General features: G+C 29.4%; 2 protein-coding genes across 2 annotated transcripts; both read left to right on the top strand.

Moving 5' to 3' along the window:
• The first annotated feature begins 4,994 nt into the window (after positions 1-4,994).
• LOC124825112 (Calcium-dependent phosphotriesterase superfamily protein) lies at positions 4,995-7,484 on the top strand. The gene is made up of 3 exons (XM_047297652.2): positions 4,995-5,392; positions 6,080-6,343; positions 6,798-7,484. The coding sequence occupies exons 1-3, from the start codon at positions 5,109-5,111 to the stop codon at positions 7,363-7,365; spliced, it is 1,116 nt and encodes a 371-aa protein (XP_047153608.2). The 5' UTR covers positions 4,995-5,108; the 3' UTR covers positions 7,366-7,484.
• A 4,927-nt stretch (positions 7,485-12,411) lies between these two features.
• LOC124830771 (protein STRICTOSIDINE SYNTHASE-LIKE 2-like) lies at positions 12,412-17,442 on the top strand. Its single transcript, XM_088115188.1, has 3 exons — positions 12,412-12,793; positions 16,391-16,675; positions 16,749-17,442. The coding sequence occupies exons 1-3, from the start codon at positions 12,513-12,515 to the stop codon at positions 17,341-17,343; spliced, it is 1,161 nt and encodes a 386-aa protein (XP_087971314.1). The 5' UTR covers positions 12,412-12,512; the 3' UTR covers positions 17,344-17,442.
• Positions 17,443-19,624: the final 2,182 nt, after the last annotated feature.

The following is a 19,624-nucleotide window of genomic DNA, read 5'->3' on the forward strand; positions in this document are numbered from 1 at the left end:
CAGAGGTGTTCACGGTAGCGTTAACGGCTCGCGGAGGAGATTCCTTGTGGCGATGCTGCAGTTTGATTCATTGAGGCCGAGGCTCCTCTTGTGGCTTCTTTGGGTTGGCACTCGGCCCCACGGTGGGCGCCAAAATGTTTCGGTGTACATTTTCCTGCGTTGCTCCTGGCTGTCTGGGACGCGTGTTCTGCTGTCTGGGATGCTTGCATTTCTTCAATTGTTGTTCTTCATGTTCGTCAAAGGAGGGGGAGGTACCTGCAAAGATACTCCGACGCTCAAGTCAGATATGAGTTATGGAGCTGAAGCTCAGAAGAGAGCAATTGGATACTGCTCTGAAATATTATTCAGGATCTCTAGAGCATAAAGAGAGCGTACCTGGACTTGGGTCTTGTCACTGTATTTATAAGCAAAATAATGATAACCACCTTACCTAAAAGTGTGGTTAGTGGCTTTGACTGATATTTTAACTGTCTAAAATATCTAAGATATTTATGTTATTACATAAATATCCTTACTACATAACAGAAATATTTAAAAATCTTAATTAAATTATGAAAGAAATAAGAAGACATAAAGGTTTGGGAGTTGAAGTTAGTCATGTGGCCCGTGATGAGCACATTCCTCGGTTCCAGCCTATACTAATTATAAAATTGAGCACCCAACAAACTATGCAAATTTTGTTAAACGTGTTGTGGTTCATTGAACCGTATCTACTTTATCTTTAAAATTATAGATTTTGAGAGTACTTTAAGGATTCCATGTGTTTAATTAATTAGTTTAATCATAAATTTAGGTCTAAAACAAATAATTAACCAAAACAAAACCCTGTCCTCAAGGATACGTGTTGGGACAACCTGGCTCTTTCCCTTGTCCCTCCGTAAGGTCACAGGGACATTCTTTCACTCTTCCAACCATTTCTATTTACTTTCCCAATCCTCACACAACTTTTACCTATTCATTTCTTTTATCATTTTTTATTTAATACCTATCATTTCACGTTAATGTTAAAAGTAATACAAAATTTTATCATAAATAGGATAATCAAATTTTAGTCTCCTTTATGTTTTTCACTGTTTGATGCTATACATTAATAAAAACTGCAAAAGTTTAATATATATTATATATTCTATTTTATTATACATAATTTTTGTGGCACAGAAGGTGTTATATATTTTTGATAAATTATTAATATAGTTAATTGTCTGATAAAATTTTAAGTCTTAAAAAATTTAAGTATTTGTAACTAAACTTTATTAAAAAATACATTTCATTAAATACATAAAATTTGTATATTTTTTAATATTATATCTTTATTATTAAATTTTATTCATGTGTCTTCGTGTTTAAAAAAGTAATTTAATTAAGTTTTAAAATTTTCTTTATTATTATTATTTTATTAATAGCCAACAATAAATTAAGTTTTAAAATATTATTTATTAATAGCCAACAATAAATATAAAAAACTAAAGAAAAACTCAATAAATAAAAATTCACCATTTTTTCATCATTTCACACTATTTTGTTTTCAAGTCTTTTCTTACTTTTATTATGTATTATTAAAAATCACCTACACCAAATACACACAGTTTTAACAAATAATCTTAAATTTATCCTCACAAATACCTACAAATAATAAATTATATATACGGCATTAAAGAGGAACACATTGACTATATAGTAGACTCTGCATTTTAACTCTCTTTGGACACTTTGAAAACTGAAAAGGTGTCAAAGCTAAAATAATCTCCAAATTTGTTCGGACAACACGATTTGGAGGAGGAGAAAGGTTGAAGAATTAATAATTATTACTTAAATTGAAATATTATAATATAACTTTTAAAAAAAATTCATTTGGTTTATCACCTACCCAAAAAAGCAGTTATTTATTTTTAGAATATATTGGTTATTTCTCTAAAAATAACATTACATATTATACAAATGAAAAATATTTGGTATTGAAATTATGAAGCGCACTCTATTATTACAAGTTATCAAAATTTAATTTTACTGAAGTTTGAAAAGAAAAATAAGAATAAAAAAAGTAACACTTCATAATTATTTATAAGTAAAACTAATTAGTTCGGATTGGTATTAATATTAACAATTAATATTGAAAAAAATTAAAATAAACTTAAAAATTATAATAAAATGATTATTTCTCCAATAGTCAACTAAATACTTGATGGGTTGAAAGATGGGCTTCCAGTGGACAATATAGGTGGGCCCTTAGGTTGAGCAGCATGCATCTGGGCTTGGGTTAGTGTATGGAATGTCATGGTAGTCAATAATCTTTCAATAAGAGTTTTTTCCCCTCTATTAAAATAGTTATACTAAAATACGTTAAAAAAACATTAAAGACATATGAATTTTTATTTATTAAGTAATAATACTAATAAAAATATATATAAGTAAAGTAAACATGGGACTACTTGGTTAATCAATTTATGGAAAAGCAAAGTAAAGTAAACAGTTCAACTACTCATTAAGCATATTTCACAATTTTATTTTTATATATCATTATTTTATAATGGTCTTAGTCATTAGTACTTGTTTACTTGCATTTATAAACATAACAGGAGGATTACAGCAACTTTATTTCAAATCTTCAAAGACAGACTAGTCTAATGACATAGTTTATAGTGGATGTAATGTAATGGTGGAAATGACACTGATGAAACTCGTTAGAAATATGGTGGTCAAACCATTTGAAAGTGTTAAAAGTCTTGATTTATGTCTAAAAATCATACTATTGTTTTGAACATTTACATTTTATTGTATATTAAAAAATATAGTTTCTATCAAAGTAGAAAATTGTGGGATGCATGAAGAAGTCATCTATTCACATGTAGTATATATACCATGTGTATTTATTTCATCATTTCCAGATAATAAAAAGAAACCTAAACAAATAATTTAAACATGAGAACAAATATCTCATAAATAAATTAATACAAAACAAAATAATATATATATATATATATATATATATATATATATATATATATATATATATATAAAGGTTTACATGTATTACATATATAAATTGTTATATCCATATATAATATTTACAATATATACATTTTATAATATAAATTATATTTGAAAATTTAAAATTTGAATTATTATAAACATATCGTTTTCGTGGATGCTATCATGTGTGTATGCAAAGAAGGATGTACGATGATTTTAGTTATTCTTTTGTGTTGATTGTAAAATGAGTAAGGTGCAGATTTCAGGAATGGATGAAGTTTTACAATTCTTCCAATTTGGTCGGATTTGTGTGGATTGATGAGGAAATTCCAAAATGACCCTACTACAATTATCATATTTACTTTAAAAAAGTTGAAGTTTCTATAAGGTTAAGATCTATAATCGATTTTAAGTGAGGAGGAACCAATTCCACCAACCTTTCAATGTTGTTAGGAGTTCATGTGCACCTTTTGCTTTGTCATAAACAATGTTGCTTTTGCTTTGAGTTGGAATGGTAGAGAGTCCTAAACAAAGAATCCTGAATGTACATAGTGCAAGATTTGAAAAATGTTGACTCGTTTGACTCCTTCACATAACCACTGTTGGACATTAACTATTGCTAAGTAGCATTGATGACTTATAATAAGTTCTTTGCTCAGATATAAACTCCCCACTACTGTTAGAGTGTGCACTGTGCATATTGAGAATATATTGAGAGTGTTGAAGGAAAAATATTTGAGTTTCGAAGAATAAGCCAAGTTAGTGTGTTGGAAGACAACCTAAGGTGAGTGTTGTGGGTTTCATTGGACAATGTAGTTTGTGGTTGTTCTATGATGTAGGTTTGGCAAGGTTAGTGGTAGATGAGGCTTGTTTCACATGAACACGAAGCATGCAAGTCGTTCCATAGTCCTTAACAATGAAGGAGATGCAACTTTGTGGTCTAGTTTGGACGTCTAAGTTGAAGAGGTTGAAGATGAAAGTCATGTCCATTGAAGAGGTTGAAGATGAAGGTGGTGTCCATGGAGGTTGTAGCTGGAATCGATTCTAGCGAGACTTTATTTGATTCCAAGCTGTGTGATAGAATATAATATAGGTGTATCCGATTTTGCAGGCAGTACATTCGGTTCCAGTGAGTTGTATTCGGTTCCAGAAGAAATGTATTTGATTACATCATCCTTTATTCGGTTCCATTGTTTCGTATTCGGTTCCAACATGAGTGTATTTGATTCGAGCTTTGGCTAACCCATTCATGAGCTTATGAGTTTGCAAACCTTGATGGTTGCTTGGAATAATAAAATAATTTGTAGTTATTTTATTATAATAAAAATATTCTATTTTTTAGTTTTATAAATAAATCAAGAAAAATAAAAAAGTAAGGGGACTAATGCATATGTTTTCTATTTTTTTTTAAATATTGATTTTATTTATGAAAAGTAGGACAATAACATTTTGAACTCTTTTTTTCTATTTGTGTTATGTATTTTTTAATTAACATAATTTTTTTGTATATTTATTTAATCAATTTCACCATCTTGTTTTACCGATTTAAATAAAAGTATTTCTTAATTTATGTATTTGCATTAATCTAAATCACACATTTTTCATTGTTAATAGAATCATGACGTAATGACACAGGTGTATATTTATTTCACAAGAGTAAAATAATTTAAAAAAAATAAATTTTTATATTTAAAGAAAAAAGTAAATAAAAAATATTAAATAAATGTAAAAAAATATTATGTGTGACGAATTATATTTTTCTTATTATTATTGCTAATTTATTCAACTTAAAGTCCAACCAAATCAAAATAGTCAACAATGGCAAGAAACCAAACGTCACATTCCATAGGTAAGCACGTGCAACTACTCACCAGTTCACCTTTGTTCTGAACAAACACAAGTTCTTATATTTTTATTTTTATAATTAATTAAAAAATACTTTATTATTATTATTATTTAGTTTTGTTTTTCAGAAAAAAAGAATCATTTGCCACACGTTAGTCTGAGAAAGATGTTGACAGAAGAGTTTGGATGTTTCAAAATTCAAAGCACTCCACGTTAAAGTGTGGAGGGACAAAGAAACAGAGCGCAACATACTCTCCTTCGTTCCTTCCACTGTTCAACTTTTGCGATTGGGAATGAACCCAGGGCTCCTTGCAGCTGCAACCTTGCTTGCCCTCTTAGCCATCACCTTCTCCTTCTTCAACCCTCTAGCCCTGTTTTCTCCGCCCCATGTTCCGGGATCCAAGGATCACCTCCACGCAGCGCGGATACTCCATGTCTCCGGCGCCGTCGGCCCTGAAAGTCTTGTTTTTGACGCTCACGGCGGAGGGCCCTACACCGGCGTCGCCGACGGACGGATTTTGAAGTGGGAAGGCGAGCAGCAGGGCTGGACTGAATTTGCTTTCACCAGTTCCAATAGGTACTGTTTTTATAATTATATATTGTTGTTACTATCACTGGTACCACTACTATTTCCCTTTTATCACGCCTTTGGTTTTCTCAGGCTGCATGTTAGTGTTTTGTTGGTGAGAGTTTAATTGGGTCACTGGGGTTTTGCTGATGTTTTAGACTGAAGGTTTCATTTTTACTCTAGACTGTGAAGGTTTATTGTTACCTTGAAGAAAGGTCCTTTCCCAGTTGTGGAACAGTGTAGAGTTGCTCTAACACACTGTTATCATGTCTGGCTTTTATATGCTTTAAGGGGAATTCTGCTTGGTAGGTTTTTGCATCATAATAAGTGTATGTGCTAATTCTAAATTATAATATTAGCATGATAGGCTTTGGAGAAGGTACAAAAAATGAAAAGAGAATATATGAAGTCTGAGTCTGTAGTCCAAATGGTCTTATCATTGTTTGAGCAGGCAATCATGGATACTTACTCAACTTTTGAATTGTATTTGACTGGATGTGCCACGGATTAATGGATAATGAATAGTTTTCTGTCAATTTCCTCCATTGAGTTCAGTTTACATGAACTTTCTCTGTCAAAGGAGATGAGCGGCATCGGGATTAGGCTGATTTTTATGTTTAGATGTCAGGACAATAATTGTACTTTAGGGTATCTTTAACTTATGAATTTAACAAGTTTAGTTGCCTGATTTTGAAGGTCGAATTGTGTTCGTCCATTTGCACCAGAGTTGGAGCATGTTTGTGGGAGGCCTTTAGGACTAAAGTTTGATAAGAAAACTGGAGATCTATACATTGCTGATGCCTATCTGGGCCTAAAAGTAGTGGGATCTGCAGGGGGTTTGGCCACGGAAGTGGTAACAGAAGTTGAAGGCCAGCCCTTGCAGTTCACCAATGACATGGACATCAGTGAGGATGAAGATGTGATTTACTTCACTGACTCAAGCACAATCTTCCAGAGAAGGTAAATTCAGCTCAAACACATCTTCCTTCAACCGAGGAAGGCTAGAAGTGTTTCTGCTCTCTTAATTGATAGTCCTTATTTATTATTGTTTTCTAGCTCTGCAGTGTATTAAATGAAGTTGAAAAGAAAATATTACAGTATAAAGATCCTGGTGTGGAATATTCAACCCTAATAAAGGAGCGAAATGCCTAACCAAGTATGAAAAGTATGAGTCACTTGCTCTATTGCTCAAGGCAAATACAAAATGAAGACTAATAATAAGACTTATGAGATTTGCATTTTCACCTAAAACCATAGTTTTCTGCTCTAATTTCTAGCATGCCAATCTCTTTGTAATGTGTATCTTCTAATAGGACATGCTCCTAGAAGATGCGTATGGAACTAGAATTATGCAAGTACAATAAGGCAACTTTTTATTTACTGAGTCTAAATGTTGGCCCACTTTTGTTTGCAGGCAATTTATGCTTGTGCTCCTTAGTGGAGACAGGAGCGGTAGGTTAATGAAATATGACAAGTCAACAAAGGAAGTGAAGGTTTTATTACGTGACATTGCTTTTGCCAATGGTGTTGCTTTAAGCAAAGATGGATCTTTCGTTCTGGTAGCTGAAACCACTACTTGCAAGATCTTGAAACTATGGCTTCGTGGACCCAAGGCTGGTGAAGTGGATACTTTTGCCGAACTACCTGGTTTTCCAGATAATATTAGAAGAAATTCAGAAGGGCACTTTTGGGTAGCTCTGCATGCAAAGGGAAGCCCTTTTGCGAAATGGGTTTCCTCCAATCCATGGGCGGGAAAGTTGATGCTAAAGATTGGCTTTAACTTCAAACAATTGCACTCATCAGTTGCAGGGTGGAAGGCTCATGCTGCTGCTGTAAAGCTAAGTGAGAGAGGAGAGATACTAGAAGTCTTGGAAGATTGTGAAGGGAAGACCTTAAAGTTCATCAGTGAAGTGGAAGAGAAAGATGGTAAGCTTTGGATTGCATCTGTGTTGATGCCTTTCATTGGCATTTATAGTTTGTGAGAGTAAGATGATGATCTTGCAGATCATCTTCTCCTAATAAGATGTAGTTGTGTACGCAGATTATGTAAAATTCAGAACTACTTTTAGTGGTTGATGAGGGAGGTTTTTTTTTTTTTTTTTTTTTTTTTTTTTTTTTTTTTACTTTTGTTCATTATAATAAAACATTGCCTTCTACTTCATGAACAAATGCACAAATATACATGTTATCTTTTAACTGCTTAAACAAATCAACAATGATTATACATTCATTTTCTTATTTAATTTTCATCATTTTTTTAAGAAATGTTGAAAGACAAGAGATATCTTTTTTGCTTAATATATTTAATTATAACTAGCCTAAACACAAAGAGCATGTGAGTACACATTTCTTAAATATTTATAAATTATTTAAAATTTAAAACTAGTAATTAAAAGAGTTAAATTGAAAAAGCAAAAAAGGTATATATAGTTATAGATATTATGAGTAATTATTTCAGTAATGTTGTGTAAATATTATTATGAGTAATTATTTAAATTTGAAAAAATAGTTATTAAAATGATAAAAGAGTAAATAGTTATTTTATAATGAGTAATTATTTGAAATATTAAAATAATGAAACCGGCAAATAGATTTTTTTTTTAAATTTAAAAGTAATGATTAAGAAAATAAAATTAAAAAAATAAAAGTGAAAAGAAAAACGTATTCTCTTTATATATAATTATTCTTTCATACAGTATTTCTAAGAAATTTTTTAAAAGAGTATTGTTGTGAGGAACTTTTCTCAATCTATTCTAATTTATTATTCTTACGTGTTTATTTTGAAAAATAAAAAAATATATAGATAACATAGTGATATAATATAACTTGTTTATTATAAGCTAAATTACTAATTAGAACAAAAACAAATGTGTGATTGTCTATTTACCTAATTTATTGATGAGAATAGAACCTTTTTGGTTGGGATGGCAAAGATATAAAATTAAAAATATTCTGTTTCCTAAAAATAAAAATATATTTTCGAGAATGTGATGTCGAAAACATAACATTTTAGGTTTATTATGAGTGACTCATATTTTTCAGCAATCTTCGTTTTCATGAGAGTAATAAAAGCATGTTTTACTTGATTTCGATAGAGGAGGAATGCAAAAGCTAAATTTTATATAGGATAACAATATTTTGAGAATATTTTTTTGACAACATTTTAACATGATCTACAATATTTTTTTGACAACATTTTAACGTAATCTATGATGACTCCAAAATTACTCCACAATCAATAATAATAATCATAAACATTAATATGGACTAATTACAGAATGACACGTAGATGATGTTAAAATGTTGTCAAAAAAATGTTGTCAAAGTATCATTATCCTTTTATATAAAAGCATCAGAATCATTTCGAAAGGATATATATTTAGGAATAATTCACTCGCGGATAAAATTTGCGACGGATAGTTAGTATCGGAGGATATTTACTATCCGCGGTGCGGTATTTTTATATCCGCTTATAAATATATAGATGCGGGTATTATACTATCCATGTTCGTGAATATCCACTACTTGCAAAAAATAAATTAAAAATTTAATTTATATTTTATTAAGTTAAATTTAAATTAAAATTAATTATATTTAATTAAAATTAAAATTAATTTAATTAAAGGTGTTCGGGAGTAGAAAATTGTATTTATTTTAAATATTTGTAGATGATGTTAGGTAAATATTAGATATATTCAAGATTACATTTTGAGTTTATGAACTATTTTATGTAACTATATTAGGTAAATATATTTATGAACCATGTTAGGTAAATATTACATTGACTTTAGGATTTATTTTGATGTGTAAATAGTAAAGACAATATTGATTATTTTGCTCGTAATATATTGATTATCCGGACTGTATTTTGGGATTGAATTTTATGCAAGTTTGGACATGGATGGTAGCATATACAAATTTGATATAAAAAAAAAGTCATTTTTTTTTTATTAAAAGTAAGACTTTTTATACATATTAAATTCATAAATTCATAAACCGGTATAAAAGTGAGACATTTTATACCTATTTTGACAACAACAGGTGCTAAGAAGTAGATTTTAAGCCTAACTCAACCCCACAAAATCGGCTTGTAAGGTGAGGTTTGCACCTACTTATATACTCTAAATTGACTTTATCTCTAGTCGATGTGAGACTTCCAACAACAGATATAAAAAGTGAGACTTTTTACACTTACTCTGTTTATACTTGTTTTGGCAATAATAAGTATAAAAAGTGAGATTTTGTATATACGTATTCTGGAAATAACAAGCGATGATGTTTATTACAATTTAGGTGACTACTTTCATCGATTTCTTTTACCCGTTTATGTTCGTTCTATCCTTGGTAATTTATTTTCCTACATTTACATTTTTGCACTTAATTGATGATTGGCATTATCATCGTTTTTATTTTATTTATTTTTAACTCTAAGAGAGAGACTCCTTCTAGAGGTTGAAAGCATTGCTCAATATATTCTTTTCTAGTATTCAAAATCTATAAGAGTAACTAACTCGCTTATTCATCTAATTGGACATAATGTATTTTCAATCTTTGTGATTTTTATTATTCAATATATTTATTTATCATTACTCTTGTGTTCTATTATTGATCTTAATTACATGATTTTATTGATTGCATATATGTGGGTATTTGATTATTGAACACAATGCCATAACCTATACTAGAATAGAACTAATTGATTGAGCATCATAAAGTTCATCGTTAGTCATTTATAATATCAAAATATTGAACTAATGCGAACTTATAATAAAAAATGCCAAGACATTAAGACTTTTATTATTAAAGTTTAGACTTGTCACTAAGAAATTAGGTATTTTACATGTAGTGTGATTGCTAAAGTAGGAAATATAAGTATATTGTTTAGTATTTTTCATATTGATTTGATGCATGAAATCTAACCTTAGTGAAATCTTTATCATAATAATTTCATAAATTTTATTGTTTTCTCAATTTTAGATTTATTTCATACACATTAACAAATTTCATTCTTTTAAATTTTTTAACCTTAATTAATTAATAAACATATTTTTCTTCAAACAATGAAAGTTTTTGTGAAAAATGATATATAGACTTGTTCATTTTATTACTTGTACGATTTGATATTTATCAAATTTTGTAACATTTACATTTTCAATTTCTCAAACATTTTCATTTTAATCATCTTCATTCAACAATTATCTTAATTAGATTCCATCTCCATTTAAATAATTCCACTTTTATCTAAAATCAAAAAGTATGATCATCAAATGAATTTCTTATTGGTATTCACGTAAAATGATAATTCAATAAATTAAACTTATTTTTGAAATTGATTCCAATATAAAAGGTTTACACATTATCTTTGTATTAATTGTAGAATCTTGAAATAAAACGCCCTTATTTGGATTGAAAGACAGTTTTGCTAGTCCTATTTACAATAGATCCACGTCGAGCTTATTTGATTCACCAAAATAGAATAAACAAAGTATCAAATAAAATTATCGAAAAACGCTTATATTTTAAAATATGATGTTGATGTATCTTGAATGGATTGAGATTAATTAATAATATATGATATGAGATTTTGTAATTTAATGAGTGAATAGTCCGTGGAATGTGGAATGAGTATTAAGTTAGGTAATTCATTATGACATTCATGTTCCAATGATATTCATATAAACAAAAAGATATGTTAAACATTGTTCTTTATATGTTAAAATATAAATTTATAAGTCATTCTTACTTTATTGTTTTATCTATCAACTTGTATTTTTATAAAAGAAAAATAGAAATTAGAACGAGTCTTATATTATGAGTATTATATCATCTGTCCATTTTAGGTATTTTTAAATGTTATTTTGAACATAAATTAAATATGACAGCCAGTTTTATGTTTGTTTTTATTTGAAACTATATATTCTTTTATGTATCATAAGAAATTTTGATATAATGAAATTTCAAAATTTTCAAAGATTTAAAATTAGAAAATTATGTTTCTTCTAATTGGTTTACCTTTCTTTTCGAAAAAAAAATATTTTTTTAATAAACAATTCGTTGTAGGAATAATATTTTTTTATATGAAAATATTTCATAGATGTAAGAATATAGTATACATTTTTTGTTAAAAGAAACCATGTACTCTCTAATGTAATAATATCACAGAGAAATTACGATTTCCTTACTAGGCATGCTTATTATATTCATTGTTGTTCGCATTGCATATATAAAAAAAATTACTGTGATGTTGACTCATAGGTCGGCAAAGTGGACCCATGATCAAAATATATTTTATTTATGTGTTAATATTTTGTTTTGTGTAAAATTACAACAAAGAAATACTTTTAAGAGTCTGCAGAAATCTTATTGTATTTGTAAGTCAGAGTATAAGAGTTAATATTTAAATTTTTAATAAAATGAATAGAAGGTCCATTAAAATAATATTAACATTTGAAATTGAGAGGAACTAAGATATTATAAGAATTAATGTTTCGGTTCCCGTTTCAGCAGAATATCCCATTTTCAAACATACAAAATGAAAAGTGTTTTTGCAAAGTAACTTATTTTTTCCGAACATAGACTACAAGTTAAAACTCCAACCACACACTCTAATCTCCCAGCCTATGGTGAATAGGTTGTTAATAACCAAGTACAATCATCTTCAAATCTATAAAGACAGGTATTATTATGTCTATATACACGTGGATACAACACAACCTTAAAAACATATTCATATTAGTTTAACGTTATAAAGACAAAAATTATATTTTCGAGATAATTTTGAAACATGTTAATGTAAAAATATTATAATTCAACGCATAAAGCCTGTAAAGGAAATCTAGTTATTCCATGAATAATGTAAAAACAACTATTCTTTATATTTTTCATCCTTTATTTTCATGTGAACTAATATAATCCTAAAAAAAAACAATTAACATACTTAAATCGAAAAAAATATTAAAAAAATTCTGCACATGACATTATTCTGGCTTATATATAATTTATTATACACATACTTAAATAGAAAAAGAATAGCGAATTGTTTTGGCATTTTCTATACTGTTGAAAAGGCCAGTGCACACAGACCGAAACTCAACTCCCTCATCCTTTTCTCTTCTCTCTCCAATCCACGATGAGGCTTCAACCGCACTTCGCGGCGGCCGTGGCGGCGTTTGTGGCGACCGCTTGGGTGGTGCACATGCGCAGCGACGTTCGGAAGTCAGGGGAAGACGTGGAAGGCATGCAGGATTGGCAGTACGAAGGTGTTTCGATTGACGGTGGCGTTGGACCGGAGAGTTTCGCCTTCGATCCTCGCGGCGAAGGGCCTTACACGGGCATTTCCGACGGTCGAATCATCAAATGGCAGCGCTCGGAGAATCGCTGGCTCAACTTTTCCGTTACTTCCCTGCAGAGGTGCGCTCTCTCTCTCCCCCTCTCTTCATGCTGCATGTGTACAAATTGGAGAAAATTACGCTTTATCCAAACTTTTTCATCTTCTCATGGAATCAAACAATTCCTAATTCAGTTAGTATTTGATGTTATTATTATAATTATTAATAGGGATAAAAAGATATCCAACATGTTTCTACAAGCTTCACGTGTGTCGATTGGTTGAGAGGTTTTTTATGCAAATTCAGCAAAAATCAAATTGAACTCATCCACAAATTCACCCACAAGCTCATCGTATTGTCAATTTACCTAAAATGATTCAATTTATGCTTTTAACTAATTAATCAATCAATAAAACCTAATCCACCTATTTAGACTATAATTCTATCAGACTTCGAAATATGTTAATTTAGTTTGTTTCACATAGAGAAAGGACTAAAACGAGTGTACATAATAGTAACAAAAAAAAGTGGAAACCATGTTAAATATAATAACATATTGGTTATTTGATAAACACGTTAGGGTATAATAATTCATTCACCCTTCTCAAAGTAGTGAATGATACGAAACGGAGAAAGTGAAATAAATACGTGATAAAGGAAAATAAATGAATGAGAAATAGAATATTGCTTGTTTGCTTTAAGAGAAATATAAGCAAAATAATATAAAAATAAAACTGTAAAGTTATTTGTTTTAACAAAAGAAAATAAGAGAAATCACAGTGTATTCTGTTTTCATGTAATCAAGCTTTGCAAATTGATTCTGCCTTAAACATGATGAGTTAGAGTTTAGCAAAATTATTATACGGAGATTGCTTTGATATTAATTAATTATTTAAGACTTAAAGTAAACATAAAATTTAAGACTTATATATAATAAATATACTGTGATCAATTTCATTTTATTTTAAAACTATTTTATTTATCTAAGCACTATACATATATTGCATATTTAATTAAAGTATTTATCAAATATAAATTTACTTAAATGTTTAATATGTTATGTTTTTATAACTAATTGGGATATGAAACGGAATTTTTATTTTATTAAAGTATAAACAATGTGTTTGAGTCAAACATTAAAATTAATATATTATGAATATGTATTCAGAAAAGATTATTTTCCCAGTAAAAAGAAAGTTATAAAATAATATTGATGTGAGACTCTTTCACACAATCACTAATAAAAAAAAATTGTAATACATAATTACATTACATTAAACAATTGGAGAAGAAAAGTACTTCCCCTAAATTAAATATATAGTTTCTAAATAAAGTAAATATCACCTAAACAGTATTCATTAAGGTCCAAATTGGACAAAAATTGAAAGATATAATTACAATTTGGGTTGCATTAAATAGTCATATATGAAGAATTGTGATTGGTTGAAGAGCATTTGAATTCTCTACAGCTGTCCACCCCTACAGCAGCATATCAATCTTTCATAATCGGTCATGTAATCATTTTTTTACATTCTCACTTTTAATAACCGTTAGATCTAAATGTAATGGCTAAGATTACTGTTGTCGAGGTAGTATGGCTGTAGAGGATTCATGCGCTGGTTTTGGTGGAAACATTTGGTTTGTTGGGAAAACTGTTCTTTTACTACCTGTTCAAGATACCGTGGGCCCAAACTAAAGCTTTATTTATTTTTCTTGCTTATTCATCCTCCTCTCTGTCTACCCATAATAATGAAGGGAGTTTTTGCTACATTTATATTTTAAAAATAATAATTTTCATTTTTTAGATCCACACTTATATAAAGAATAATATCAGGGATCTTTATTTATTTTATTTTACTTTTTTAAGCTTATAGAAAATGCTATTTATGATTTTTTGAAGTTTTATCTAAAAATCATTTTGAAGTTTGAAATATTTGATCAAAATAGTAAATTAAAGTGAGTTCAACAATGAAGTTAACTCAAATTAATCGGATAAACAAAGAATTGCCTTTTGTTCCCTGGGTTTAAATTTATGTGCTAATCTTCATATAATCTTGAAAGTTGAAATAAACTAAAGAGGAAATTGGCAAAAAAAAAAGGGTTAAACCCTCGGTTGGTCCTTGTATTTATATGGAAATCTCAAATGGATCATCGTTTTTTTTCCGGTCTCAATTGGGTCATATTTTTTGTAAAAATGAGCAAATTTTACCCTAATCGTTAAGTTGTTCCAAATGGCGTTAAATTAGGTTGAGCTGTATTTTTTGCTTTGATGACGTGGCATTATGCATTTAATTGAATTTAATTAAATGGGTGATGTGTTTTAAAATCATCAGATCTCCGTGGTTACAGTGCTTCCTCCAATCACTTATCGCCTTTCATCTTTTTCGCTCCTCCGCCCAAGTTGTTTTCTTCTCACTCCCACCCTCTAACCCTCACTCCCCAGACACAATCTTTCTCCCTCTCCGTCATGTGAGAACAGAAACCCCAATCTGGAACAGAAACGCCGTTGTTCGGACAAGGATTCCTCCAAGAGACTCCTCCCGTGGACGCACAAGGATTCCGCCGCCATCGCCGATGTCTGGCCTTCTACTTCCGCCTTCGATGTTGGTCGGGGATGCTCTAGGCTGTCAACTGATGTAGTTTCTATGATGTATCTGTCTTTCGTCCGAATGTAATCCTCTTATCCGTGGCAGCTGGAGCAACCCTTAAAACGAAGAAGATGCCTCCCAGGCGCCGTGCACTCTTCTACTCAATCCATGCTTTTCTCCAAAAATAATGAAAACACTCGTGAAGCCCCCCAGTGGCGGCTGGACCCTTCTCTTTCAATTACCCCTTTCTTTCCCCAATCCTTGCTGGACTGCTCACTCATCACCTCGTCCATGTGCTCTTCATAAATGGAGAAATGAATTGTTTTTTTTTCCTGGCGTCTGCTGCGTGTTCGTTTTTTTCCAGCCAAAAGCCCCTTTTTTTTTTCTTTTTGACGCTACCCTCCGTTGCTGCTGCCTTGGACCAAGACTATGACACTTGTTGTCTGCGTGGGTTGACGCTGCTATTGGGTGGTGCGTGAAGATAGCTGGATGTCACCTCAAGTTTAGTCCAAGCACCTCAGTGAGGGTTTGAAGGTAGGAGGGGGAACGAAGCAACTTGGGCAGAGGAGCGGAAGAGGTGAAAGGTGATAAGTGGTGGAGGAAGAAGAAGCACTGTAGCCACGAAGATTTGATGATTTTAAAACACATCACCCATTCAATTAAATTCAATTAAATGCATAATGTCACGCCATCAATGTAAGAAATACAGCTCAACCTAATTTAACGCCGTTTGGAACAACTTAACGGTTAGGGTAAAATTTGCTCATTTTTACAAAAGATATGACCCAATTGAGACCGAAAAAAAAAACGATGACTCATTTGAGATTTCCATATAAATACGAGGACCAACCGAGGGTTTAAAGCTATAGGACTCTGTTGAATTAAAGAAAGCAAAAATAAATAAACTGAAACTTATAGAATAAAAAAATATAATTTTTCCTAAACAAAATGGATTTGATTTCCAAAAAATAAGAAAATGAGCAAATAACATGTAGAAGAGTGGCACCATCAATATTTGATCCTCGATGATAGAAAGAGAGAAAGATGATAAGTGATGAAAAAGAGAAGGTTGATAAGGTTGTGGTTGGCAGGAATGAAGAGTGTGGAGGAGCATACGAGGAGCATGCGAAGAAAGAGCACGTGTGTGGGCGTCCACTTGGGTTGTGCTTTAGCATGGTATCCAATGAACTTTATATTGCAGATGCTTACAACGGCTTAGTTGTTGTTGGCCCCAATGGTGGCACTCCATCAAGACTCATATCAACTTTAGATGTACAAGAACAAAAAGAACCCTTGGCTTTCACAAATGGTTTGGATGTTGATCAACGAACTGGTGCAGTCTACTTCACCACCAGTAGCTCTAAATATCAAAGGAGGTATTCTCACAAACATTAAGATTCATCCAATCATATTTTCCCTTGAAGTTTTAATAATATTTCTGGAATGCAGGAATTACATCTCTTTGATCTTGAGCAGAGATAAATCGGGGAGGCTAATGAAATACGAGCCAGAAACTGAACAACTTAGCATTGTTCTAAACAATCTCTCATTTGCAAACGGTGTAGCATTAAGCAAAGATGGTGATTACATTCTAATAATAGAGACGACAACATGCAGAGTATTAAGGTATTGGCTAGAAACTCCAAAAGCTGGAACATTGGAAGTGTTTGCTGAAGTACCAGGTTTCCCAGACAACATAAAACTAAGTCCAAGAGGGGGGTTTTGGGTGGGAATTTACTCAAGAAGAGAGAAATTTATCGAATGGATTCTATCATATCCATGGATTGGAAAAGTTTTGCTTTCACTTCCTTTGGACATTACAAAAGCTTATTCATATTTGGCTAAGTTAAAAAGAAGCAGTGGAATGGCAATTAGGCTAAGTGAGGATGGAGATATATTAGAAGTTGTTGAAGACAAAAAATGGAACAAAGGAAGGTCTATTAGTGAAGTGGAGGAAAGAGATGGAATATTATGGGTTGGATCCATTGATGCACCTTTTGTTTCTAAATATAATATTCCTGTGTCAAAACAAAACAACTGGTAAAAGAAATTTGAAGATATACTTGTATTGTTTTCCACTGTGATGTTGTTTTAGATTTCTAATTTGGAATATCAATATTGCAACCCTTGCACAAAACTCCAACACTCTTGTCTTAGTGGAATACTATATTTTTTTGTCATTTACAAAGTTGTGGCCCATACCATGTCTAATGATGTGTGGTGCAATTCTCAATAAGATACGTTTTTTTTTACGTAACTAGTAGGAGAAAAATTACGCATATAGGCAAATTCGAAAATTATTACCCTTATGGGTAAATTGTGTTTACTGAGAACGCTTCCTACACACGGTTTCAGCTGGTTTTGAAATGTTCAAAGGAAATCGTGCCATCTACTCATTTACGTAATTTTTCTAAATAAGTACCCCAATTTCGTAGGAAAACCGTAAAACTATAATATCTAACAACAACGTGAATGAACTATTTATTTCTCAATATTGATTAACTTAGTAATCCTTTTAAAACCTCTTAAAACATTCTATAAACTTCTATGTTGTATTTCAGTCTAAATTTATAATACATAATACATTCTTTACAATCAAAGCAAAAGAAAAATTTACGGAAAACTATAAACTTCTTATTTGTTGTTAGCAAAGAAAATATATGTGTTTAATTGATGATGATTTTGATGAAAATCAATTATCTTCTTTTCGTCATTCATTATCTAAGTTTGATTAAAAACTGAAAAATATTAATCAATTTTTAAGATAATTTTGAACGTATTCACTTTTAAAAACTAGTTTTATACTGTTTCTCATCATAATACGTTATTAACTATATAATCAACTATGTTAAAAAAAATAAATTGTGTTAGTCAAAATTATTTTTTACAAAAAATAAATGATTATTTAAGGTAATAATCAATTATACATTTATAAAAAAAATTCAATTCCTAAGAAATCCATTATGTTTAATAATAATATAATATGTTGATTGAAAATTATTTCTAGATAATTAATGGTGAGAAAATATTATACTATAAAAACAATTAGGATAAATATTTTCATATGACTAAAATGATTTTTATCAATAAAATTTAAATAAATAAATTAACCTAAAATTTAAAAGAGTAAAAAAATATCAATATATAATGGTAAAAAAAATTTATATAGTATAAAAAAAAGAAATTTATGATAAATATTTTTCTATAATTAAAATTACTTTTACAAATAAAACTTAAATGAATTAATTGATTAGTTAGCAGAAGAATTAAAAGAATAATAAAATATTAATAATTATTTGTGAAATAATCTTATACTATAGAAATAAAATTTGAAATAAATGTTTTCGAATAATTAAAGTTATTTTTGTCAATAAACCAAAAATAATGAATTAATTAATTATTAAAAAAAATTAAAAGAGTAATAGAATATCAATAATTAATGTTGAGAAAATATCATACCATGGAAAGAGAAATCTGAAATAAATGTTTTTCTATACATTAAAATTATTTTTATTAATAAAATTTAAATAAATTAATTAATTAACTAACCCAAAAATTAAATGAGTAAAAAAATTATCAATAATTAATAATAAAAATAATATAGTTTAAAAAAACAATTTATGATAAATATTTTCCTTTAGTTAAAATAAATAAATAAATTAATTAATTAACTTAAAAATAAAAATTTTAATAAAATATCAATAATTGATAATTAAGAATGCATAATTAAAATTATTAATCTAATTTTTAATAATAAATATTTTAAGATTTTTATCAATGAATTTTAAAATTTTAAATATAAATAAATTTTATCAAAATTGGTGAGTGAATTATTGATAAATTTTTTCATTTGATAATTTTTTTCGGTAAAGAAAATTAAATTTTAAAATTAATTAATAAATTTATTTGATAATTCAAATTTATTAACAAATTTATTTCTTTCGATAAAATTTTATCCAAAAAGTTTTATAGAATTGTGTGATCTATTTGTTCTTTAAAATTTTTAACTAATAAATATATTCATTTTTGTTAAGAAAAATAACATTTAGTTAATAAACATCAGGGTAAAAAAAAATTCGATAAAGAAATATAATAATTAATATATTTAAAATTATTCAGATTTTTATAACTAAGACAAAAAAAAAATTACCTGTATGTCTTATACATAACACAACAGGTGGTATTATTATCTGTTTTTTCAATAAAACTCCGCTCTATCATCACATAATTTAAAAAAAAAAAAAACAAAAAATCTCCGTAATAAAAAATTACAAAAATTCTAATTAAACCTCACTTTCTACTTTTTAGAAGTCCATTAGTAGAAA

The sequence above is a fragment of the Vigna umbellata genome, chromosome 5 (genome assembly GCF_029865625.1).
Source record: "Vigna umbellata cultivar VRB3 chromosome 5, Vumbellata_1.0, whole genome shotgun sequence".
Classification (NCBI taxonomy): Eukaryota; Viridiplantae; Streptophyta; class Magnoliopsida; order Fabales; family Fabaceae; genus Vigna; species Vigna umbellata.